This window comes from Barbatula barbatula (assembly GCF_947034865.1).
Source record: "Barbatula barbatula genome assembly, chromosome: 23".
NCBI classification, from domain to species: domain Eukaryota; kingdom Metazoa; phylum Chordata; class Actinopteri; order Cypriniformes; family Nemacheilidae; genus Barbatula; species Barbatula barbatula.
In genome coordinates, this window is record NC_136786.1 from 4,202,473 (window position 1) to 4,228,242 (window position 25,770).

Here is a 25,770-nt window from a genome sequence, read left to right on the forward strand (position 1 = left end):
GCCAATGTAATTCCCGAATAGCCTTCTTATATAATAGCCAGTGTTTATGTGGCTGTTGGTCTTGGCAGCATGAAAAACAAGTTATCACATTCTGAATGGATTATATATAGAAACCGCACAACGAGCACTCCCTTTATAATTACTAGAAAGCTGTCACTCATCTTCATCGAGATCTCTAGCACCCCAGAACCAGGCCTAATGATAATTTACGCAATGAATACAAAAGCCCTGACATGGAGTTGATAAGTGTAGTGGAAAGATTCTCCATATTTTAGCTGAAGTTAGCTCCACCTGAGCGACACCAATCAAACAGTCATGTCAACGATGTCCTGCGCTTAACGGTCTTTAGACGTGGGGCGAGACATGACAACTAGCCCATACACAACGTTATACAAGTTATTGTTATTAATGATTTCACGAAATGTATCATATCCATTGCGTGAATTTAATCACATTTATCATTTTTACTCAAATGAAAATATCTGAGGGACCCCAAGTCTTTCTTTACTTCTTATGGGAGTCCCGGATTAGCGCTGGTTTACCTTATCCGCCGCGCACACACTGTACAAAATAGATGCTGAGAAAACAAACTTTTCCCACTGAATGAAAGCTGTGCACATTTTGTGGACAAAAGGGGCCTGAAATTCGCTAAGTATATTGCCATGGTCACTTAACTGCCTGTATGTGCGAGTGCGCGACTGTGTGTGACAAGGGAACTGAATGGCAAGGATCGGTGGCTAATTGTGGCCGTTAATGTTAACATTATGACAGGTTAAATAAAACAACGCATGGGAAATGGCTTCGGCGTGTTAGTTACAGTGTGTGAGGCACTATGCAACAAGCTATTGTTAACAAGCTAACGTTAACTAGCTAAGTAACGTTTTAATCGCTAACATAGCAGATTCATGGAAAAATACATCGGAAATCAGCATTTTTTGCCACAACTAATTTATTAATTAATCAGCATCAAGTACATTAAATAGAATCACTTAATTTAACGTGAAAAAAAACACCTGAACTGAGCCGCAACGTGCAGCATGCCTTGGGTGTAGCGAAGTTGAGATAAGCGGGGATGCGGGCAGTGGGCCAAACCACTGTGAGGCTGGGAAGGGGAACCTCAACTGTTTCTAAACTTAAACGCATTCATTGCGTTTGTATTTTTTCTGTTTACACAATTATTTTTAGGTATACCTAAATATATATTTTTCACAATAGACATTGAGATTAAAAAAAAAGGTTTTTGGGGGGGACAAACCTCGGATGGGGGGGACGTGTCCCCTGCGTCCCCCCGGGATTTACGCCCATGCCTGTCCCACTTGTTTGCATGGAGACCAGGGGACGATCAAAGGGCCCGCAGCTTCCCTTTTCAGGATGTGTATCCCGCTGCCCTATGTCCACTCAACACGTTTCCACTGCTCTTAACTATCGTGTCCCATTAAAGGCAAAAAAAGCGCCTAAATAAATATGTAGAAAAAAGCTGATAAGAAATTTCTAATAAGTGATAATTGAGAAATAGCTGATTCGGAACTCAATCTGAGACATGGTTAGGTAATCGAGAGACTTCAACACCTAGCTATCTAAATGCTGAAGACCATATAGAATACTACTGCATATTTTTGTCTGTCATTTAGCTTTTTTTTGCTATATTTGAACCAAAGGGTATATCATCACTTACAGCAATTCCATATTGCTAATAAAGCCTTTAATGCAGCATTTCTGTCACTTACGTTTTTGTACATACTATACAGTTAAGTACTTAATGATTCCTTCACTATGTTGTACACGTACTATCTAAAATTAATCCACAAAAAGGCATTGTGATACACAAAAAAAGACAATCATATTTTATATCACAAAATGAAAAATAAAATATTTGGGTATAGCAGAATGATAAAAAAAATCACACTGCTTTCATATTGTATGAACAACATGAAAGCAACACATTTTTTGTAATGCCACCAACTGTTAGTATTTTGACAGTCATTGAACTGTGATTTGAAGAGAACTTGGCTAAACTTTAAATGTAAGCAAACCTCACAGAATCTTCAGGCCAAAAAATTTAAAAAATCATTTTATAATGTAATTTATAAGATAGTGTCAGGATCCTGCCTCTCCTTGTCTTGGTTCTCGAGTCTTGTGGCAGGATCATGTCAGTCCCATGTGTTTTGTGTGGAGAAAGAGCATTGTTTTGGTTGGAGAAGCCATGCTCTCTCTCCGGTGTCACGTCCTTTAGTCCCGCCCCCTTGTTTCCCCGGTTAGCGGTCCATTAGTGTTAGTCTTGTCTCCAGCCCTGGTCCATCTTTCCCTTAGTGTTTCAGTCCCCTCACCTGCCTCGTGCAATCCTCCTGTTAGCTTTCCCTTAGTGTTTCATCCATGTCACCTGCCGCCACTCTCCCTGTGTCATCAGTCCTTGTTAGTGTTTCCCTTTATCAAGCCCCAGTTTCCCTCTGTCTCTGGTCGGTTCATTTTGCACACTTTGCACATTTACCCTTCGTCTGTCTGGATTACCCGTGTTCCTGTTCCCTGGACTCAAGTTTGTGGACTTAGTTTGTTATTCTTAAGACCTTGTTTGTTTTGTCCCCCTTGTGGGAAGTTTTAGTTTTCAGTCTTGTTTGTGTTCATGTTTTCCCCATCGAGGGTCTTTGTTTTGAAATAAAGTCTTGTTGTTCGACACATGTCTGCCTGCGCTTGAGTTCTGTCCACAACCATAACAGATAGTGGGCCCGATACTTAGCTCATGTACTCGTACTCAAAGAAATGCACCGATACCAAAGACCGATAACTCATGTAATATTAATGTCATAACTGACTGAAATTTGTTGTGAAATTTAAGCAAAGCGGACTGGGATTTTATTACTTTCACATGTCACAAAGAAATCGAACCACAAATGAACCGTACTCAGACAACCTCTATAGGAGGTCTGAATACAGTTCGCTTTTGGGGCCTTTTAGGGGGTCTGAGATAACTTTGATTCTTCACATATACACGCTGAACTCTCCAAGAGCATTTGGAGAGGTCAAACAAACTAGGTGTGAAAAAACTCAAAAAAACATGTCTAACATATAAAGTGAAGAAATGCCTTAAATAGTGCAAAACCTGTTAGTCCAGATGCTGCGGAAGAGATCAAGAGACTCGCGCAGCCGATTGGTGCTGTTGTCTTCTCTTATGACCATGTTGTAACTGCTACTGGCTGCGACAAAGATGATTGCTGTCACATCTGTGAATGTAGACAGATTCAGTACATCATTACCAAACAGACTGAAACACCAGAAGTCATTCAGACTTTCAAGTGTTTTGATTATAAACGACTATCCAAAAGCCTAAAGAAACTACAAACTTACCATTGAAACACTGGATCCATTTTCTTCGCTCGTCTCTCTGACCGCCCACATCAAACATACTGACAGACAGAGGCAGGAAAATGAGAACTGCTGAACATACTGTATTTGTACATACAGAAGCTCCTGTCCATTTGCTTCAAAACCACAATATTGTGTTGTTAGATTTTCAATAAATTTTTTGTCCTGCTAAAACAGCAATGTGGCTTTGACGCAAACCACTAGGTTACTCACAGACACAGATAAGATTAAAATGTCAGGGACAGGATCTTCTGCTAGAAAGATTATATATTTATATACTTCTCCTGATGAATAGATTAACTCATATATTTGCTATGTTGATATATTTGTGTTAAAATCGTTAAGCTCCTTTCAGTTACAATGTGGTCCCGATATTTGAACACAGCTGTACATTAAAATACAGCAAAAGGCCATTGCGTTGACTTACTGAAAGTTGACTTTGTCTACTTGAAAACGAGTTTCAAAAATCCCTGAAGTCAAAACACGACACCTCAGCAAGTCCTTAAAAAAATAAACAGCAACACTGAAACCATAATCATCATCAAGCATCAAAATGTACACAAACAGATGATAAAAAAAGAACGTGCCCACCTGTACATACAGTAATGTTCAGAGATGTCACAGCGCCCTCACCTGATCTGTTGGTGTGTAGTCATTATGTCCGACAGAGTCAATTCTATCCAAGAAGCTGAGAAAGACATAAACATAATAATTTTTGTGTGTGATTTGACCTAGTTTTGCTGATACAGTATAGTTTGACACCTTCAGTACAATACTGGAGTAAGTTTGTTACGTAAAAAATCAGACCCTACTGGCATGTACAAATTTCTGTTGACAACAATGCTGCATGCAACAAGAAAAGTTAATTCAGTGAATATAAATATGTTACTTATATAGAGGACTTAAAAACTGGTCCAGGACCACTTCCGGTTAATTATTTTGTTATTTTAGTCTAACACACATAATTAAATTGTAAAGATACGTCTTCAACATTTTGATTTGGTTATAAGTGTGCTCGAGGTTGAATTGTAGAGTGTAAAAAAACTGAAACAGGAAGCTCCTATGGAACAGCGATGGGTTAGTGTTGCTTAGGTTTTCCAAAGTGGTATATGTAGCACAACACAAAACTTCATGAAGTGAGATGCTTCCGCTAATTTCAACATATCTGAAGTTTGATATTATTCTATACTTAAGTTTCTTTCCTTGTGCTTTGTCAATTTTGTCCTCCAGGTGGTGATACAGAGCAGCTTAGCTCAGCTCATTGGAGCCGATACATTTGCATGTCTTTTGCAATTGCAAAGGTTATGTGTTGAACACTGCAAGCTGATACTGTAAGTATCATACACAGTAGGAAAACTGAGCAAGTGTTAGACTACAAGTACAGAGTTATTGACCTCTAATAAAAAAAAGATTCACTCTATTTGTCAATCCATCATTATTTTCTAATGGAACAGACTAACATACACACTGAACTGTGTGATGCACTATAGATATACAATGATAAGATGACCATACAGTCATGGCCAGTCCATCTTTAGAAAATGTATGTTTTTACTCTTTCTTCTATTTAACTATTTAAGAGAAATTAAAAACCTTGTATTCATGTGTATAGTTTTGGTTAAAGTTTAAATTGAAGCACAGCTTTGAGAGAAATTGAAGGAGGCTTGGGAAAAAATGACCCATAACACATGAGCAAATATTATTAGATCAAGAGCTAGGAGAATGACTGTGGCAGTCAAAAACAAGAGTGAAGCAAAACCCTAAATTGCCTTATGCTATGTTTGCCTTTTTGATACATAAATCAGTCAAATTAATACCTATAGGTAGTTTAAAGTTTGCCTTTTTTGTACCATAAACCATATTTCGATGATTTAAATATGTCGCACTGCATTTGATAATTTGATCACTTAAAATCTTAAAATAGTTAAAAAAGTAAAAGTTTATTCCTGTGATAATAATTATGCCTTAAAATGACTTCAATGTAACTCTAAACCCTTTTTTTCATTTAGAATACGCAGATTCATGAATACATGCAAATTAGTCCCAGTCTCCATCTAGCTTGGAACGTTAATTATAGGTACATAGATGCCTCATTCAACGTAAATTCTACAGCAAGTGCTAGTGAGCTGAAACAGCAGCGATCGTTTCAGTGCTGAGTCTTGAAAACATGAGCCACACTGCTTTCTCCTTTTTTTTCAAAAGTGTCAAGGAGTTTGCTCTCTCCTGGCGTCTGTCGTTGCTAAGCAACAATGTCCACGCTAGCTGTTGGGAAAACACCTTGCAATAACTCTGCTACAAGATTTATTAATGCCGTGATCATCTGTCTTTCAATCGTCACTGAGCTTGTCTCAAAATTCTACGAAAGCTGAGGGGAGTGTATTTTGCATAGAAATACTACGTTATACGTCAAACTAGTTTTTTGACACTTTGCTCATGTTAAGCATTAGAATCCCAAACTTGACACAGTGTGTCAGAATGCACGAAATAGCTTTGCAAATTACTATAGACCCGTGAGGAACTACAGTGCTCTCCACTATTATTGGCATAAATAAACCTGCATTGTTTCTCCGTTTGATCTTTTATTTATCTACAATATTCCAACATTTTTTTAAGTAAAACAATTTGAAGTGGGGGGAATATCACATTATGAAAGATATGCAATCGAATTATGTAACATCATTGACCTTGATCTGAAAATTAAATATTTTTTTTCTTTTAAGTCACATCACTGATGTTGCATTTATTGTGCACTGAAACTTAGCAAGAACTACACTTCCTGAAACTGTTTTACTATCTTGGAGGCACTTTCACGGTGTTCTACATCGTCACAACAGGAAGAATGGAAGTTTCTACATAACACAAATGTATACACGCATGTAAAACAGATATCTTGTGTGCCTGTCTCACCTTTGGGTTTCTCTCTCTGTCTCACTCTCAGTCTTTCCTGGCAGACCACATAGTTTATGTGAGAGGAGACAAAACCATTTCACATCCTGACAGCTCTACTAAACACACACATGGCTGCAGAAACTAAAAATAGCTGTGAGACTGGTCTGTCCAACAGAAGTCCATGACTGATAAAACACACACACACACCTGGATGCAAAAAGGACTAGCACTTCAGGCCATCTTCCACCGAAACAGATAAGTGCTTATTAGCACACGCTTCACTTTAGTGTTCGAATTGATATTTCTGTCCAGCTCTGTACAAACACACACACACACACACACGTACACAAAATGGATCTGACATTTTATCTGGAGGAGAATAAGATGTCCTACTATTACAGATGAAGGGTTGAAACTGAACAGAAATGTGTTTCCACATAATTTCCGAAGAGACCTTGACTATACCTGAGAACACAGAGGAACCCTGAGATTGGTATTATAGCAGAAGGGTTTCCTTTCGATGAAACTCTAAGCTGTGTCACAATGACACTATGGAGAACTCCTCTTGTGTGACTGCATCTGAAGAGCATGTGCAACTAATCCAATTCTGATTGGCGCTATGTCACCATGTGATGCATAGAAACTACAAAGCAAAAGTCAGAACACAGTAGCGTTAGCTTCTGTTTCTATAGCAAGCACTCTGTTATGTCTATCATGTTTTGTCCAAGTCTGGTTTAGCATTTTCGCCAGTAATGCCAAAAGGCTAGTGACATTTTTTTAGAGAGTGTGCTCATCCTTGACCCTTAATCACAGGCAGGGATTTGCACAATTTGGCACGTCCTGCTAAAAAGAGTATCTCCACATCAGGACCTCCCATTCTTCCCGACCTGCACACTGAGGCATCTAGATCTTAGAAAAATCCATTCTTCTCACACATTTCTTATTCCTCTTGTGCTAGTTTTGCTTCTATTTTGGGGTATACAGAAAATGGGGGGGAGGCAATGCCTCAGGTTGAAGAGACGCTTGCTCCGTATCTCTCCCCTGACATAATCTCTTAACGCACCAACATTCCCAACCCAACCATGCCGTATTACAACTAATTTGTTGGCCCAACCCTACATGGTAGGAGGTGCTTGACTGCATACTATTGCATACTAGACCGGCTTGGGAAGATTACAGAGGTTTTTTTTTTTTTTTCCTGTTTGCTACGAGTTTGCGGAGAGTTTACTGAGAGCGCGTGGTTTGAGCGGGAGCTCTTTCAAATCTAATAATTCTTGTTACATCTTGAAGAATTGTGTCTTAAATTGATATTAAGCGAGAGTGAAACCTATCCTTAAGCATAGCATAAACAAATATCGTTGTTTAACCTACTGATAAATTATTTGTATCGGATCATTCTGTGTTAGCCCTTAGGCTATTAGCATTACCAGCCTGCATACTGCTTAACTCGCTGTTCTCATTATTACATCACTAATGGCTAATGCTTCAGATGTGTTTGTACCTTTAAGTGCAGATGAGGAAACGCTCGCGCTACAGTCGGAATTGGAGGCTGTGGAGAAGCAGATCCAGGATTTACTTGAGAAGCAAACACGGCTGCGAGAACGTATAACAGCGCTGGAAACACCCCGTGCTGAAGCTCGCAAATCCGCGGTAATGTTTCATCGCGATTATAATACTTCTTCCACTTCTACTCCGCTTGTTTCTCTGCACAGAGCCCAGGCTACGAGAACACGACCAGCCTAAATGAACTTCACCCCCGCACCAGCACATCAACGGCGAAAGGCGCTAGCCAGGACCGTTGAGATGACTCAGCTGCCGCCACCGGTCTTCGAGATCCAGACCAGGAACCGCTTTGCCGCCCTCTGCGAGACCGAATGCAACGCTGTGATCATCGGAGACTCGATCGTCCGGAACATACGCGCTACATCTACTAAAGGTAAGGTGTGCACTCACTGTTTTCCCGGCGCTCGTGTTCTTGATGTGTCTGCGCAGGTACCTGCGATCCTGAAGGACAACGCTAACGTTGAAGCTGTCGTGCTGCACGCGGGAGTGAACGACGTCAGAATGCGGCAGTCGGAGATCCTGAAGAGGGACTTCAGGAGTCTGATCGAGACGGTATGCAACGCATCGCCCACAGCGAGGATTATCGTATCAGGACCGCTGCCTACCTACCGACGAGGGAATGATAAGTTCAGTAGACTTTTTTCACTTAACCAATGGTTGATGTCATGGTGTATTGAACAGAAGCTGCTCTTTGTAAATAATTTTGATCTGTTCTGGGAGCGACCTAGGCTCTTCCGCCCCGACGGCCTGCACCCCAGCAGCATCGGAGCGGCTCTCCTGTCAGACAACATCTCGAAGGCGCTACGCACCGGTTGACTATGTCTCCCACAGGTAAGTCCCCCTCAGGTAAGTAAAAACTTTAACCATAGTATGTGCGCCTCAACTGCTATAAATGTTACTGCTTCCAAATATATAGAGACTATATGTGTCCCCCGAATAATACCACAAAGTAAAAATTTTGGCAAAAGTGAGAGAAAAAAATCTGATCGTGATTAAACCTGAAGACAATGTAATAAACAACCAAAACCAATTTATAAAGTTCGGCCTACTTAATATTAGATCACTAAATTCAAAGGCAGTAATTGTAAATGAAATGATCATGGACAACAGTTTTGATATACTCTGTTTTACCGAGACCTGGCTTAAACCAAATGAATATTTCGGCCTAAATGAGTGTACCCCACCAAGTAACTGTTATATGCACGAGCCACATCCGGTTGGTCGGGGTGGCGGCGTCGCTACAATATTTAGAAACGTTCTTACTGTAACTCAGAGAACCGAGCATAAATTTAAATCATTTGAAGTGCTTGTGTTGAACATAATTATTCCTTACAGAAGTAAAAAACCTTTGCTTTCTTTTACATTGGCTACGGTGTATAGACCCCCGGGTCCCTATACTGATTTTCTGAAAGAGTTTGCGGACTTCCTATCGGACCTATTGGTTAACGTTGATAAAATACTAATTGTCGGAGATTTTAATATCCAAGTAGATAGCGCTACCGATGCATTAGCACTGGCGTTTACAGAACTACTACAATCTTTTGGGGTAATACAACACATTAAAGGACCCACTCATCGATTTAATCATACACTAGACCTGATTATATCTCACGGAGCCGATCTAACCAATATAGATATTATGCCTCAAAGCGACGATGTCACCGATCACTATCTTATAACGGGTACTTTGCGCACGCCAGGAATCAGCCCTTTAACTCGTTATCGACAGGGTAGAACAATCACCTCCGCTACTAAAGATAGCTTCGCAAAGAGCTTGCCAGATCTGACTCCTTTAATATCCATACCAATAAATAAAGAATCGCTCGATGTCATGACCAGGAAATTGGGTACTGTTTTCTCTAATACATTAGAAGCTGTTGCACCTACGAAGTCAAAAAAGATTAATGAGAAAAATATTGCACCATGGTGCAATAGCACCACTCGTGCCCTTAAAAGAGAAACTCGCAAACTAGAGCGCAAATGGAAAAAATCTCAATTAGAAGTCTTTAAAATGGCGTGGAAAGAGAGTGCAAATTGTTTTAAAAAGGCACTAAAAGCAGCAAAGGCTGAGCACCTTCGTAACCTCATAGAAACCAACAAAAACAATCCAAGGTTTCTATTTAGCACAGTCGCTAAATTAACAAATAAACAGACACCACCTGACCTGGCTATTCCGCCGCACCTCGGTAGCAATGAATTCATGAAATTCTTTACAGAGAAAATTGAAAACATTCGTGACAAAATTGTAAAAACTCAACCTCCAAATCTGTCCTATGAATTAGCACCAACCATCGCTCCAAAACAAAGGCTCCAGCGTTTTACACCTATAAAACAGGAAGATTTAATTAAACTTATCGCAACTTCTAAACCTACAACTTGCTTATTAGACCCCATACCAACTAAACTATTAAAAGAGCTACTACCTGTTGCAATTGAGCCCATTTATAACATTATCAACTCGTCAATTAATCATGTCCCAGGACCCTTTAAAATGGCCGTCATTAAGCCTCTAATCAAGAAACCAAACTTAGATCCAAATGAACTTGGAAACTATAGACCGATTTCAAATCTCCCATACCTGTCTAAAATACTAGAAAAAGTAGTGTGCACTCAGTTGTGCTCTTTCTTACAAAATAACAACATGAACGAAAAATTTCAGTCAGGCTTCAGATCGCATCATAGCACAGAAACTGCGCTCGTTAAAATTACAAACGACCTGCTTGTAGCATCAGATAAAGGTAACATCTCACTCTTGGTCCTGCTTGACCTTAGTGCTGCGTTCGATACCGTAGACCATAACATACTTCTAGATCGCTTACACAATTATACCGGTATTGAGGGACAGGCACTACAGTGGTTTAGATCTTACTTGTCAGAAAGACATCAATTTGTCCATTTAAATGGGGAATCATCCAATCTAACGCAAGTAAATTATGGATTACCTGAGGGATCGGTTCTGGGACCTGTGCTGTTCTCCATATACATGCTTCCCCTCTGAAACATTATTAAAAAACATGGAATCAGCTTCCACTGCTATGCAGATGATACTCAGCTATATATCTCATCAAAACCAGATGATTCCTCCCAGCTATCCAAATTGGCAGAGTACATTAAAGATATACAACATTGGATGACCTGTAATTTCCTTCTTTTAAATTCTAATAAAACAGAAATATTACTTATCGGACCAAAGACACGCAAACCGAATATTTCTGATTATAAACTGCAAGTTGAAGGGTGTACCGTTACTCCAACAAATACAGTAAAAGATCTAGGCGTTATATTAGACAGCAACCTGTCATTTCGAAATCACATCTCAAATGTCACAAAAACAGCCTTTTTCCACCTAAGAAATGTTGCCAAGTTACGAAATATTCTGTGTGTTGCTGACGCGGAGAAGCTTATTCATGCATTTAAGACCTCAAGACTTGACTACTGTAATGCTCTACTTAGTGGTTGTCCTGCATCATCAATAAACAAACTACAGTTAGTTCAGAACGCAGCTGCCCGAGTTCTCACCAGGTCCAGAAAATACGATCACATAACCCCAATTTTATCAACCCTTCACTGGCTACCCATTAAGTATCGTATTGACTTTAAAGTTATTTTAATCACTTATAAAGCCTTAAAGGGTTTAGCCCCTACCTACCTAACAGAGCTTCTATCACACTACAACCCATCACGCTCTCTAAGATCTCAAAATGCAGGACTTTTGATAATACCTAGAATATCTAAATCCACCAAAGGGGGCCGAGCTTTCTCATACGTAGCACCTAAACTCTTGAATAGCCTTCCTGATACTATTCGTGGATCAGACACACTCGCCCAATTTAAATCTAGATTAAAGACACATCTTTTCAGCCAAGCATTCACGTAAAGCAAATATGCTTAATAAACCACCAGGAGATGCTGACATTAGATATTATTTACTAGAATAATTGGATTTATTATATAACACACCATGTAGTGTGTTTTACCCTTTCTTGGGTTTTTCGTTTTTTCACCTGTACAGCTGCTTTGGAACAATGCAAATTGTGAAAAGCGCTATATAAATAAAATTGAATTGAATTGTATTGAGTTGTAAAAGACCTGGGGGGTACTGCACATTTGTCCCTCCCTGATAACAAGGATACAGCACAAGCCATCGGCCGCTCCATGGCAGCTACGGAGAAGCATCTTTGGTTATACTTATAGGGCATCAGGGAGAGTGATAAAGCCGTGTTCCTTGATGTCATGTTTCCATCTGCTGGCCTGTTCAGTAACTTGGTCACAACAATTGCTAAGATGTTTCAGGAAGCAAAACGACAAGCAGCAGCTTTCAGGAAGTTCTACAAGAAAAAGGTTCTGACACCAGGTAAGGGCTTCAGATAGCAGCCCCATGGGGAAGCTGGGACATTCAGCTCCATTATAGAGCCCTCATAAATGTAATCATTCCTCTTTGTGGCTAATAGTGATTCTGGGGACAATGTTTCCATCGAACACACTTCCCAATGTCTGCCGGAGGTTTCTGCGGACATACAGAATTCCTGGCGGCTGTAGAAAGATAATTTCAATGAATGAATGAGTGAATGAATGAATGAAAGCAAGGTATACTTACACAAATAATTTGTTTGGTTAAAGAGCTCCCACAGTAGAGAACAGACACAATAAAGGAGAAAACAATGAATAATAATAATAAATAAACTTCATAGAAACGGATGGAAGTGGATGTTGAGAGAAGATGAGCCATGCAGTGGTGTATGAATATTTATTATCAAATTCTATTAAGAGGGCATTCCCCAAAAGCCACAGAGCATATACATACATACATACTGTACATACATACTGTGGATATAAAAATATAAAATATACTGCCTGATAAAAGATAATATTGTGTATATACATGCAGATATACATATATATATATATATATATATATATATATATATATATATATATATATATATATGAATGTATATCCAAGGGGGCTTCATTTATTAAATATTTTCAAAAACATATTGTTCGTACCAATGTTTGGAAGAAAATATAAAGACCGGACCTCTTGGAACTTTAATTGAATACCCCTGCTCTAAGCCGTAGGCAGTTAATAGTTTTTTGTTTATACTTGTGAGTTGTTGTCCGTGTTTACCACTAGTTGTCAGTGTCTACAGGCGTGTTGCTTGTGTAACCAAGACAAGAGTCGAAAAAGAAGCAACTTGTTGTCTATGCTGTCAGAGCAGCTTTAAGCAGTGATAGAGTCAAGTAAACCAATGCCGTAAACCTAAGTAAACACTCCCTTTTACTGCAGCTTCAGTTGTTAAATATAGAACAAATAATTTACTTAGATAATTCATTCGGTAATGCGATTGAGTAAACATGACGCTATCGTAGCGTTTCTTTTACCTGAGGGAGGGGTTCAAAGAAACCAATCACAATGCTTGTGGTCCATGCAGGGTCCACATTGAGTTGATGTGTTGTTACATTTTTAGAGAGGTGCACGTCAGGCTACGCACAGCCTACGCGTAGGTCCTACGTAAAACCATAAATTGCACTTAAGTTTCTAGAAGGAAACCAGCTTATGTTTCCCTCTTGACACTTTGATGATGAGGCCTGCAACACGTTAGAGTTCCGGTCTGGGATTTGACTGTGGTTCGGACATTCCCTGGCACGCTTTGACCCAACCTAATCTGTTTTAGTTTAGTTTCTCTTTTTTTAAGATAGCTTTTCTTCTCACCTTTACCTCTCTAAGAAGAGTTGGTGACCTCCAGGCTATATCTAATCCTCCCTCATGTTTGGAATTTGACCAAGGGAACGGTAAAGCTATTTGGCAGCAAGGTTTATATTCCTAAAATGCCATCTAATGTGGTTTTGCTGGCCTTTCATCCGGCAAATGTAAAAAGGGAATGAGATGCAGCGTGCCTTTGCCATACTTCCTTCAGCTCATCAGAAGCTAACGTTATTGTGTTCCAGCTTCCGCTTTGTAGTTTCCAGTGTCTACCATCACTTGCCACATGGTGATGTAGCACCAATCCGAATAAACCATACACAGCAGTTCAGACAGACACAGCACATGAGAGAGAGCAGCTATGGTAACCCAAACTGCAGGGTCAATAGTCAGAAGTCCTGACCATACACATAACAAGCTGGATCTCAGCATCTCTGAGTGGATTTCTGGCTATATTTGTTGTTAAGGCTGCTCCTGAGCCCCTTGTGTTTACAGAGCTGCTGGGACCCTTGCTTTCATCAAACCCGCATCACATGACCCCTTACTCTCTAGAGCTCCACACACAACTTCTAAAAATAGAGCAGGCGGTCACATCCACAGCTACTTTACATAAGAAATTCAAACCATTTTTGTCTAACCACTCTTACACACACACAACAATTGAAACACATTTTTTCACTTATACTGTGCTCAGTCACTTACATTGCATGTCATACCTTCATATGATCTAACATAAGGACAGGCTAAAAGTTTAGCCTCTCTCAAAAATGCAGATAATTAAATAATTCAACTAATGTTATCGCTAAAACGCGACAAATGCATGTGTAAGTGCCATATAATGTAATGGTGTGGGGCAATCAGTGATGGGGAAAATAACTTTTAAAAGTTACATTGTTGAGTTACTCCATTAAAAAAGTTCAGATTCGCTTAGTAGGACTAGCTGTTTTAATCGCATTATTTCAGCACAGTTTAATTTCCCATTTGGACATTTCCCATACTTTATGCATTACAGAAGAGCAGTCAAAAGTGTGGAATAGAGGAAAGGAGGTCCGAGGCTTCAATGTGTTCATCAGGTAGGCATCCTCTGTGTTGTGTTACTTAGTGAAAAGTAACAAAAATTAAGTTTGTGCTATGTTTGCTATTTTTTCTCACCAGACTGTGCGTTTTTTTTATTTTTATTACTAAAATACATTCAACAATATATCCTATGGATGGTCTCATAGGACGCATTGATAACTTCCTTATTAAACAACCCTGTATTTGTTTGTCGGTCTGGCTATTGGCTAAAGATCGAACTATGTATATTTTAATTATTTTAATATTAGAATTTTATTGTATAATAATTGTATTAAATTAGTATTTTGTTTAATTGTATTGTATGTTCATTTTATTAAATCACTGCTGTCCTACTGAAACCTTGCATCTCCAACAAGGCGTATCTTTAGCCAAGTAACAGTTCTTTCACTAAAATACTTCTGGCTAGACATACTTTCAATTTGCTAGCTAATATAATCTACTTGTTATTCCTCTTGCTCGTTACTGGAAATAATAAACAGGGAATTCATTATTTGCGGATTTGCTCGAGTTTAATCCAGCTCACTTAATGTATGCTGTAGATATGAGACACTTCCTTCTTCCTTTTTTTGCCATAAACTGCACCACCATGCCAACAACATTTGAGATTTAAAAAATATTAGTATCTTCTCCTTCCCATCCTCTGTAAGCGATTGCCCATGCCTAATGAACCAACCAAACCTGCCTGAAACGCCTCATGTAACTGCACCCTCCACAAATCTACATCAGTTCGTTGTTTGATTTGACTAAGACCGGCAAAATGTTAACGCAAGATAGGTGGCCGTACCTGTCAGTACAATTTCTTCAGAACCTGAATTGTAGAAATCTGCGCGCTTCAGAGAGGCGGGGCAAAGAGGAGATACAAACATGCAAAGGATGTGGAAAAATACAGCGTTTTTAACCTTAATTGGTGTATACACATTGCATTACATCTATAACAAACGACAATATTCATTTTAGCCATTTAGTTTAATCAAAATCACTCAACGTATGCTGTTGATATGAGTACTTTCTCCTTTCATGATTTTGTCATTGATTTATTGCCTTGCCATTAGAACACCTTTTGAGATATCAAAAATCCATTCGTTATTTAGCATCTTAGTTGTCTTGGCATCGTACAATACTTAAGTTCAGCAGCAGCCTGAGGTATTAGAGTGTCATGAAATCGCTCTTCTTCAACAGTGTGAAGAAGTGATAGTTATACACAGATACTACAGTGGTTCTGAGTGCTGTCTGGAAGTGGAGGACTTTCAGAACTCTTTACAAAATGTTAATGTTTGAAAACGAATGACCTGCTACCCCCTTACATCACTATAACTCTTCATACCATGCATAATCTTAACTAAAACAAACAAAATAATAAAGCTGCAATTAAGGGGTCAAGCCTTTCAAGGGCTATATGTGGTCATGTCTGATCATGAGATTTTAATAAATCAGACTTAAAATCATAGGTCAAAGAACTAGAAACACAAGGAATCTGCTTATAACTTTTGACCATTTGGAGGCGCTGCCGTCAAATTAATATGAGGTGAACAAGATGTTCTACTGATGTTGTGTCCAAAGTTTTGTGTCAATACTTCAAAAGTATTGTGAAGATACAGCCATATGACCCTTTGGCATGCTCACCTTCAAATTTGTTGATAAGGTATACAAGAACCATTTTATCAATCAAAAAGTTTTTCATAACTTTATGTCAGGAGTGTCTGTAGATGCTATAATTTTGCGCACATCGGACCAATTTAATAGGAGGAGTTTGTAAAAAGTATTTTTGAATAAGATTCAACATGGAGCACAAATATAACAAATTTGGTTTAAAACAGCTCAGCTTGATCGAACAAATCCAGTAATGCAAAACACATAACTGTATGTTGAATTTTTCTGTATGTAGTGTCTCCGTTATCAGGAGTTAAAAAAGTAGGGTTTTTGAAAAATTCAAAATGGCTGAAAAATGTCTGTTTGCTTTAGACATTGCGCCACGTGTCCTCCTGTCTCCTGCTTTGGCCCCGGCCCCTTGTTTCCAGTTTATCTCTCCTTTAGTGTTGATTCCCTTCACCTGCCCGTCACTAGCCCCATGTCATCAACCCCCATTTGCGTTCCCCTTTATCAAACCCCAGTTCCCTCTGCCTTCTGTGTTATCCGAAAAGAGATTCGGGAAAGGGGACCGAGTAACATTAACAGGATCACTCCCGGGACCAAAATGCAGAAACAATGCCGTAAAGCTGTTTATTAATGACACGTAATTTGGCTATAAACAAGCCTAAGCGAGTAATTTATGTTCGTAGTTAATCGACACCTAAAAAATACAATTTGTCTTTAGCTAAATCATGGACAAATGCAAGAGTCATAATCACCAAACTTAAGCTCAGATGCGAGAATAGCGTTGTCTGATCAGTTGATCACCTACCAACCTTTAAATCTACACCGCTGTGTGCACCTGCCGTGCTTGTGTTGCGGAGAAGCCCATGTGTTTCTGTAAAGACACCGGCTCAACTTTCACACGAACAAGATTGTTTTTTTTTTCAAGAAAAATAACCAGGACCTTCACGGGATGTGTGTGAACGCACACAGATTCCAGAAAATGCAAAACATGGCAGCTCTGGTCCAAAATGCGGCAGCTCGAGTTCAAAAACGTCTCGGTTACGTATGTAACCTCCGTTCCCTGATGGAGGGAACGAGACGTTGTGTCGACAGAATGGGGTTTGACTTGAGAACCTACCTTCTCTGACTGACTTGAACAGGCCAATGAAAATTGGCGAATGAAATTTGCATGCCGGGCTCCGCCCCCGGATATCCGGGTATAAAAGGGAGCCGGCGTGCCGCATTCATTCACCTTTTGTGCTGAGGAGCCTGAGGATCTTGCCCCGACTGCTGCAGCGGGCGGCCAGCGTTGTGGCATGAAGGACACAACGTCTCGTTCCCTCCATCAGGGAACGGAGGTTACATACATAACCGAGACGTTCCCTTTCTGTCGGTCTCTCGACGTTGTGTCGACAGAATGGGGTTCCTCGGAAAACGCCACAGCGCTGTGCCGCGTCACAATTCCTCGCGAAGCGACGCTGACTGGCCTGGGCGTGTCAGACGTGAGCGCTTAGCATGAATTGCAACCTTCCAGCGGAAGGGAAGGAGTCCAGAGCTTTCAAAAAAGATGGGAGCCCCTTCCACCGGCCGTCACGGACGGCGGCCTAGTTCTCTTAACAGCGAGAAGCCGCCCGGCACCGTAAGGCCACTGGGAAGCGTCATTCCCCCCTGAGGGAACGCGCTACGGAGACCACTTCCTACCGCAGGGAGGAGCTTAGTGGAGATTCACACACGGTCTCACCGGACAGGGGAGAGCACGTGGGAGACATGTAGACACGAGATGGTGTCGCGAGCAGGTGAAGTACACCTGGGAGAGGTCATGGGCCATCGATTGAGAGCCATTCATGAGAAGACAACAGACGGAACCGCCCTGTGGGGGGGTTACTACGTGTGGAGCACTAGGCCTTGTTTGAGTCACTACTAGGGCTCAGAAACAGGCCAAGGGAGGCAGGGCTGCTCCGCCGAGCCCGCCACCGAGGAGTGCTTAGTGATGGATGGAATGCCTACTCTTCGCCCACGTGGGGGGAAGAGGGAAGGCTGGATAGCACCACGTCTCACCTATGGAGGAGTGCTATCGCAGGCGTACGCCCACCGGCTGCCGGACTTACCTGGCGGTGTCTCGTAAGACTCCGGCTGATACCGGTTCCACGCGGAGGCTGTAGAACCTCGCGAAGGTGCTGGGCGTAGCCCAACCCGCAGCTCTACATATGTCTGCCAGAGGGGCGCTCTGAGCCAGTGCCCACGAGGAGGCCACACCCCTGGCGGAGTGTGTCCTCACTGCAAGCGGGCACGGGAGATCCTGTGATCGGTAAGCCATTGATGGCGTCCACGATCCAGTGCGCCAACCTCTGCTTGGAGACAGCCCTCCCTTGTGCTGACGTCCCAAAACAGACAAAAAAGCTGCTCAGAGCTCCAGAGGCTCTGCGTGCGGTCCAGGCAGAGGCGCAGCGCGCGCACTGGACACAACACGGAAGGGGTTGGGTCTTCCTCCCCAGAAGGGAGCGCCTGCAGGTTCACCACCTGGTCCCGAAAGGGAGTGGTGGGAACTTTGGGCACGTAGCCAGGCCGGGGTCTCAGGATAACGTGAGATTGACCAGGCCCGAACTCTAGGCAATCCGTGGCCACGAAAAATGCATGTAGGTCCCCTACCCTCTTGGCGAGCGCCACTAGGAGAGCCGTCTTCATCGAGAGATGAGAAAGAGCGGCATCTCCGAGGGGCTCGACGGGGGGCCTCTGGAGGCCCGCCAGGACCACATTGAGGTCCCAAGAGGGAACGGAGCGCGGACGGGCTGAATTCAGCCTCCTCGCGCCCCTCAGGAACCTAATGACCAGGTCGTGCTGTCCCAGAGACTTCCCACTAACTGGTCCGTGATGAGCGGCAATAGCGGCTACATACACTTTCAGCGTGGAAGGGGAGAGATTGCTCTCGAGTCTCGACTGCAGGAAGGACAGCATGCTCCCGATCGAGCATATCCGTGGGTCTTCTCCACGAGAAGAACACCAGGACGAGAAGAGGCGCCACTTCAATGCGTATAACCGCCTCGTGGCCAGGGCCCTAGCCTGAGTAATGGTTTCCACCACCGCTGGGGGTAGACCACTCAGGATCTCCTCGTCCCGTCCAGGAACCAGACATGGAGGTTCCAGAGGTCTGGTCTCGGATGCCACACCGTGCCCTTCCCCTGAGAAAGAAGGTCCTTCGTCAGGGGAATCGGCCAGGGGGGAGTTGTCGTCAGGAGCATTAGCTCCGAGAACCAAGTCCGGTTGGGCCAGTAAGGCGCAACTAGTAGCACTTGATGCTCCTCTTCCCTGACTTTGCACAAGACGTGTGCAATGAGGCTCACTGGGGGGGAAGGCGTACTTCCGCTTGTCCCGCGGCCAGCTGTGCGCCAGGGCATCCGTGCCGAGGGGGCCCTCGGTCAGGGAGTACCAAAGCGGGCAATGGGTGGTGTCCAGGGAGGCGAACAGGTCCACCTGTGCCTGCCCGAACTGCACCCAAATGAGCTGGACTGCGCGGGGGTGGAGCCGCCACTCTCCGCGGGGCGTCGACTGACGAGAGAGCGCATCGGCTGTCTGGTTCAGGTCGCCCGGGATGTGCGTGGCTAACAGAGACTTCGTCACCTGCTGGCTCCACAGGAGGAGGCGTCGGGCGAGTTGCGATAGCTGCCGTGAACGAATACAACCCTGTCGGTTGATATATGCCACGGCAGTCGTGCTGTCCGACCGGACCAGCACGTGCTTGTCCTGCACGAGGGGAAGGAACCTCCTCAGTGCAAGCAGCACCGCCAACAACTCTAGGCGATTGATATGCCAGCGCAGGCGGGGGCCCATCCAGAGACCCGACACTGCGTGCCCGTTGCACACAGCACCCCAACCCTGCAGGGAGGCGTCTGTCGTCACCACGACGCGCCTCGAAACCTGCCCAAGAGGGACCCCTGTCCGTAAAAAGGTCATTGAAGACCAAGGGGTTAGGGTGCGCCGGCAGAAGGGCGTGATCGTTACGCGCCTGTTGCCGGTGTGCCACGCACTCCAAGGAACTCTGCTCTGTAGCCAGTGCTGTAGCGGTCTCATGTGCATCAACCCGAGGGGGACCACCCCCGCCGAGGACGCCATGTGTCCCAGGAGCCTCTGAAAAAGTTTCAGCGGGACCGCTGGCTGCTGCCTGAAGTTCCTCAGGCAGGTCAGCACTGACTGGGCACGCTCGGAAGAAAGACGTGCAGACATGGAGACAGAGTCGAGTTCCATGCCGAGGAAGAGGATGCTCTGCACAGGGGAGAGCTTGCTCTTCTCTCGGTTGACCTGTAACCCCAAATGGTCTAGGTGCCGGAGCACCAGGTCCCTGTGTGTACACAACAGATCTCGCGAGTGTGCCAAGATGAGCCAGTCGTCGAGATAGTTGAGTATGCGCACCCCCTGCTCCCTGAGGGGAGTGAGGGCGGCCTCCACGACCTTCGTAAAGACTCGAGGAGACAGGGACAGACCAAATGGGAGTACGCGGTACTGATATGCCTGTCCCTCGAAAGCGAACCGTAGGAACGGCCGGTGACGAGGGAGGATGGACACATGAAAGTACGCGTCCTTCAGGTCGATTGCCATGAACCCATCCTGACGCCTGACGGACGTCAGAATGCGCTTCTGCGTTAGCATCCTGAACGGCAGCTTGTGTAGGTGCTTGTTCAGGGTACGCAGGTCCAAGATGGGGCGCAGCCCGCCACATTTCTTGGGGACAATGAAATACGGGCTGTAAAACCCGGAGTACATCTCAGCCAGAGGGACGAGCTCGACCGCCCCCTTCGCCAGAAGGGTAGCGACCTCGGCCCGGAGCACGGGAGCATCTACTCCCACTGATGTGAAGAGGATGCCCCGAAACTTGGGTGGGCGCTTGGCGAACTGAATCGCATAGCCGAGACGGATCGTTCTCTCTAGCCACCGTGCTGGTCTGGGAAGAGCCAACCAGGCTCCCAGGTACCGAGACAGGGGGACCAAAGGTTCGATCTGATTCATTGCCCCCGTGGGGGGTGGTTCGATGGCTGGCAGTACGGCTCCCTCGACGCGGGGAGGACCCCGGGGAGGAGAGCGGCTCTGCCGAGGTGCCTGTCGGGCGATATCGCGGCATACCGCACCGTCTGACTGAGGGTGCTGGTGGCCACTGAGAGTATACCAAAGCGTGTGTCTCGCCGGAACACAACGTGGGGTTGCCGAACACCGTCCTGCGGAGGGTGAGAGCGGCTGTGAGAAAGACCCAGGGAGAGAGAAAGCTCTCTTTGTGAGAATGTGGGCACCAGGCCCTGGAAAGGGCCCGGCTGGTGTTGCTGGGATGGGGCAGGCACCGTCCCAGTCCGACCCTCTAGCGATGTAGTTGCCAGGGTCGGGCCCGGTGAACTCGATCTCCCTGGGTTCACCCCGTCAGGAACGCTTCTGCTTCCGCGGAGGTCGGTGACGGGATGGTGCTCTCCTTGTCGACGTCCTTCTCCGGGAGGCCGCCTGTGCAGGGGGCGCTGGAGCCGGAGTCTGAGTCGGCGAGGGGCGGGGCTGCTGGGGAGCAGGCGCCGCGCGGGACCTCGACGGACGATAGGCGGCCGGGTCGCGGCGGGGCAGGATACGCCTCCGTCTGCTTCCTTACAGTCGAGAACAGCTGCCCTCGACCGTATCACCAAACAGCCCACCCTGCGCGATGGGAGCGTCGAGAAAGCGAACCTTCTCAGCGTCCCGCATCTGCGCAAGGTTAAACCCAAGGTGTCTCTCCTGGACCACTAGTGCGGACATCGTACGACCCAGGGCTCGCGCCGTCACCTTCGCCGCCCGAAGAGCGAGGTCAGTGGCAGTGCGGACCTGCATAAGCCCCGGGTCGGACTTTCCCTCGTGCAACTCTTTCAACGCTTTGGCGTGAAGAGCCGAGGCAGCTTGACCCGCAGCGTTGTAAGCCCTCGACACCAGCGATGCCGAAAACTTACAAGCCTTGGAAGGGAGCCTTGGTCGATCTCTCCAGGTGGCAGCTGTCTGCGGACACAGGTGCACCGCGACTGCACGTTCCACCTGAGGGATGTCGACGTAGCCCTTAGCTGCCCCGTCATCGAGGGAAGTCAGGGCGACCGAGCTAGTCTGACGTGCACGCGCCGAGAAGGGGCGTTCCAGGTCCGACTGAGCTCCTCATGCACTTCCGGGAAGAATGGTACCGGCGCCGACCGTGGCTTAGAGTCACGGCCGGTCCCCAGATACCACGTGTCCAACCGCGAGCGTTGGGGAAGAGGCGGTGCGGTGCACTGCAGCCCAATACTCGCGGCGGCCCGGGAAAGCATGGTTGACATCTCGACGTCCGCTTCATCCTGAGCTCGACCCCCCGGAGGGGGAAGCTCTAAGGAATCGTCAGGGTCGGATGCCAAGAGGACGCCCTCCGATGCTGCGAGCGACATCTCATCGCCGTCACGCCCCGTGTCCGAGTACGTGACGGAGGAACAAGGCGGCGTACCGCCTTTTCCGGGACGGTCAGACGAGCGAGGCGGGGCGTGAACGGTCCGCAAGCCGATGGCTGACGGATTGAGGCTCACGGTAATTCCCCGATCACCCTCGGTGCTCGCCGAAGCGGACGGCAGGGCTGATGCCACTGCTGCCGCAGAACGGGAAGCACTCGAGGTGGCGGCTGATTCTCGGAAGAACGCAGCTACCCGTGAACGCAACGTCTGAATTACCATCCGCGCGCAGTGACGCAACGTCTGGATAGCCATCCGCGCGCAGTGACGCAACGTCTGACTAGCCATCCGCGCGCAGTGCGGGCAAGATGTATCCACAAACGCTGCCTCAGCGTGCTGGAGTCCCAGACACACGAGGCAGACATCGTGTCCGTCCCCTTCCTCGATGAGTGCGCCGCACCCACGAGCACAGCGGGACATGCCGCGCTGAAGAAATATTAAGCCCTGAAAAGGGCTCGCTCTTTAGAGAGACGCTTTGGCAGTTGCCGAGACGCCCAGGGGAAGTCACAGGAAAAGGGACAGTCCGCTGCACCACGTCGTAAGACCAGCAACACGTAGATAATATCTGCAGAGTCGTCAGCATCAGGATGCGAAGGCTACGAAGAACAAAAGGTGAATGAATGCGGCACGCCGGCTCCCTTTTATACCCGGATATCCGGGGGCGGAGCCCGGCATGCAAATTTCATTCGCCAATTTTCATTGGCCTGTTCAAGTCAGTCAGAGAAGGTAGGTTCTCAAGTCAAACCCCATTCTGTCGACACAACGTCGAGAGACCGACAGAAAGGGAAAGCATATTAGCCCGGTTCTGTCAACCTTGCAATGGTTACCTATAAAGCATTGCATTAACTTTAAAATCTTGCTTATTGCCTATAAAGCCCTGCATGGTTAGCTCCTCACTACTTGAGTGAACTTCTCTCGTATTACAGTCCTTCACGTGCACTACGCTCTCAGGCGTCCGGTCAGTTGGTAATACCTAGAATTTCAAAATCAAGTGCAGGCGGCAGATCCTTTTCCTATCTAGCGCCTAAACTTTGGAATTTCTTCCCCGCACTGTCCGGGAGGCAGACACACTCTGTCAGTTTAAATCTAGACTAAAGACGCATCTTTTTAACCTTGCATACACTACACTATCATAATATATATATATATATTCAGAAGGTTTAGGCTGCACTAGTTAGATCAACCGGAACCAAGAACACTTCCAATAACAGCTGATGCCTTTGTTGCATCAGAGAGTGCAGAACAGTACACTACTCTCAGCCAGTCTTGTCTCATTGATCCAAGGTTATTAGAGCTGGCAGGATCGCAGTCCAAGGTTACCAGAGCGGGCAGGACGCAGTCCATGCCCAGACCTGACAAATGCTGTGATGTATGCGACTACAAAATTATTAATGATAATATTAAATCTAATAATTGTTTTATTTTGCCTTGTTGTGCAAGCACTGTCGAGCTTGTGCAGAGGCTGCAGCTTTTGCCAGAGGGGAACTGGAATCCCCTGGTTAGGCCTGGTTTCCCTCTGAGTTTTTTTTTCTCCTCCAATGGAGTTCTGGGTTCCTCACCACCGTTTGCATACTGTTTTGCACTGTTTGCCTGGCCGGGGGGGCTGCTAGAATTTTATAGTTTTATTTGATTAACACTGCATATAGAAATGTATAGTCTGTCTGATATTTCACCTGTGATTTGAGGTGCATAACCGTATACGTTTTGCTTATAGTCAATGTTTTCTTGTACAGCTGCTTTGTAACAATGAAAATTGTAAAAAGCTCTATATAAATAAAGCTGACTGGCAGTATGAATAAACAAAATCTAACGATCCCGGGACTAATTCCTGGACACATTTCTCTGTAATTTCAGGATCTATGTATCAAAAGTGCTTAGGTGTCAATGCTAGGGATGTGCATATCCATACTGAGGCTGATGCAATGGGAAGCCAACGAAATGCATTAGAAGATGTATTAAAGATATGTATGTAGCAGCCCTATTACGAAGCAGTGCGTTTGATTCAGATTCGAGGCAATACAACACAATGCGATTCAATCCAATTTGATGTTACGAAAAAAGTATGATGCTATGCAGTTGAATATGGTAGCCCTGCTAAAAAAACAATAGAACTTCACCCAAAACATAAACTAATATTTTATGGATTTAGTGCAGTGATTGGATTTAACTAACTATTCCTCATGAATAAATGCTGAGACACCGATGAGATTATTTGGTTCACCACTTCATTCATGGCGTTGGTCCATTAAAACTATTTAAACAGGAAGAACAAAATTGCTCTGAAAGACACGGACATAACCAGTTTCAACTTATTGATGACATGAGTGTTTTTAATGTTAATGTGCAATTATCATATATTATATCTCAAAAATGTGGTCAGGGGTTTCATGACGCTTCAATCTAGCGCAGGGGTCCTGGAGGGCCACTGTCCTGCAGAGTTTAGAGATGCTTTGCTGAATGAATACATGTAAGTTTACAGTAAACATTACATAAGAATTTTTTTTTATTAAATACTTAAATGCAAAGATAGTTTTTACAGCTAGTTGTATTTAATATGAGGTGTTTTTGGGTCGTGTTTAGTCACCATTTTATGTCTGACAACAGAACAGATAATATGTGAGAATAGCATTCAGTTGTATTAAAATACAGTATATTGTGTCAGAGCAGAGACCAACACTAGAATAAACGCAAAGACAGTGTGATGACGTCACATATATGCTAATTTGAGTGTGACATCATGAGGGCCACAAGTCTCTCAAAATCCTGTGGGAAACACTATTTTCACACTTTCCTCATAATTACTTTGGCCCAAAGTTATTATTACTGCAATGAAATTTCCTGAGCATACAAAACCACAAGTTGTAGCAAGACCTTGAGAACTCAAACACACCACCCAGATGCATCTGCACTGGACACTAGATGGTGCTGAAATAAGCTGATTTACATTTACATTTATTCATTTGGCAGACGCTTTTATCCAAAGCGACTTACAAGTAGATTTTACAATGGCACATAACTGTAGAGCAATCAGGGGTAAGGTGCCTTGCTCAAGGGCACTTCAGTCATGACCTGCTGGCACTGAGATTCGAACCGGCAACCTTTTGATTAAAAGCTCCAACAGTTAAGTGTGAAGGC

The 25,770-nt window shown here is 44.5% G+C and overlaps 1 protein-coding gene across 2 annotated transcripts in view; it reads right to left on the bottom strand.

Moving 5' to 3' along the window:
* The window catches only part of gnal (guanine nucleotide binding protein (G protein), alpha activating activity polypeptide, olfactory type), a 65,869-nt gene that overhangs the window by 10,914 nt on the left and 29,185 nt on the right, over positions 1-25,770 (bottom strand). Inside the window, exons 6-9 of one of the 2 annotated variants that reach the window (XM_079488015.1) lie at positions 3,994-4,048; positions 3,788-3,861; positions 3,343-3,401; positions 3,098-3,218 (exon numbers count right to left, since the gene is read on the bottom strand). In XM_079488015.1, coding sequence (XP_079344141.1) covers positions 3,098-3,218; positions 3,343-3,401; positions 3,788-3,861; positions 3,994-4,048 — 309 coding nt within the window. Of the gene's footprint in view, positions 1-3,097; positions 3,219-3,342; positions 3,402-3,787; positions 3,862-3,951; positions 4,049-25,770 lie in introns of those variants that run through there. The other variant, XM_079488016.1, reaches the window with a different exon arrangement.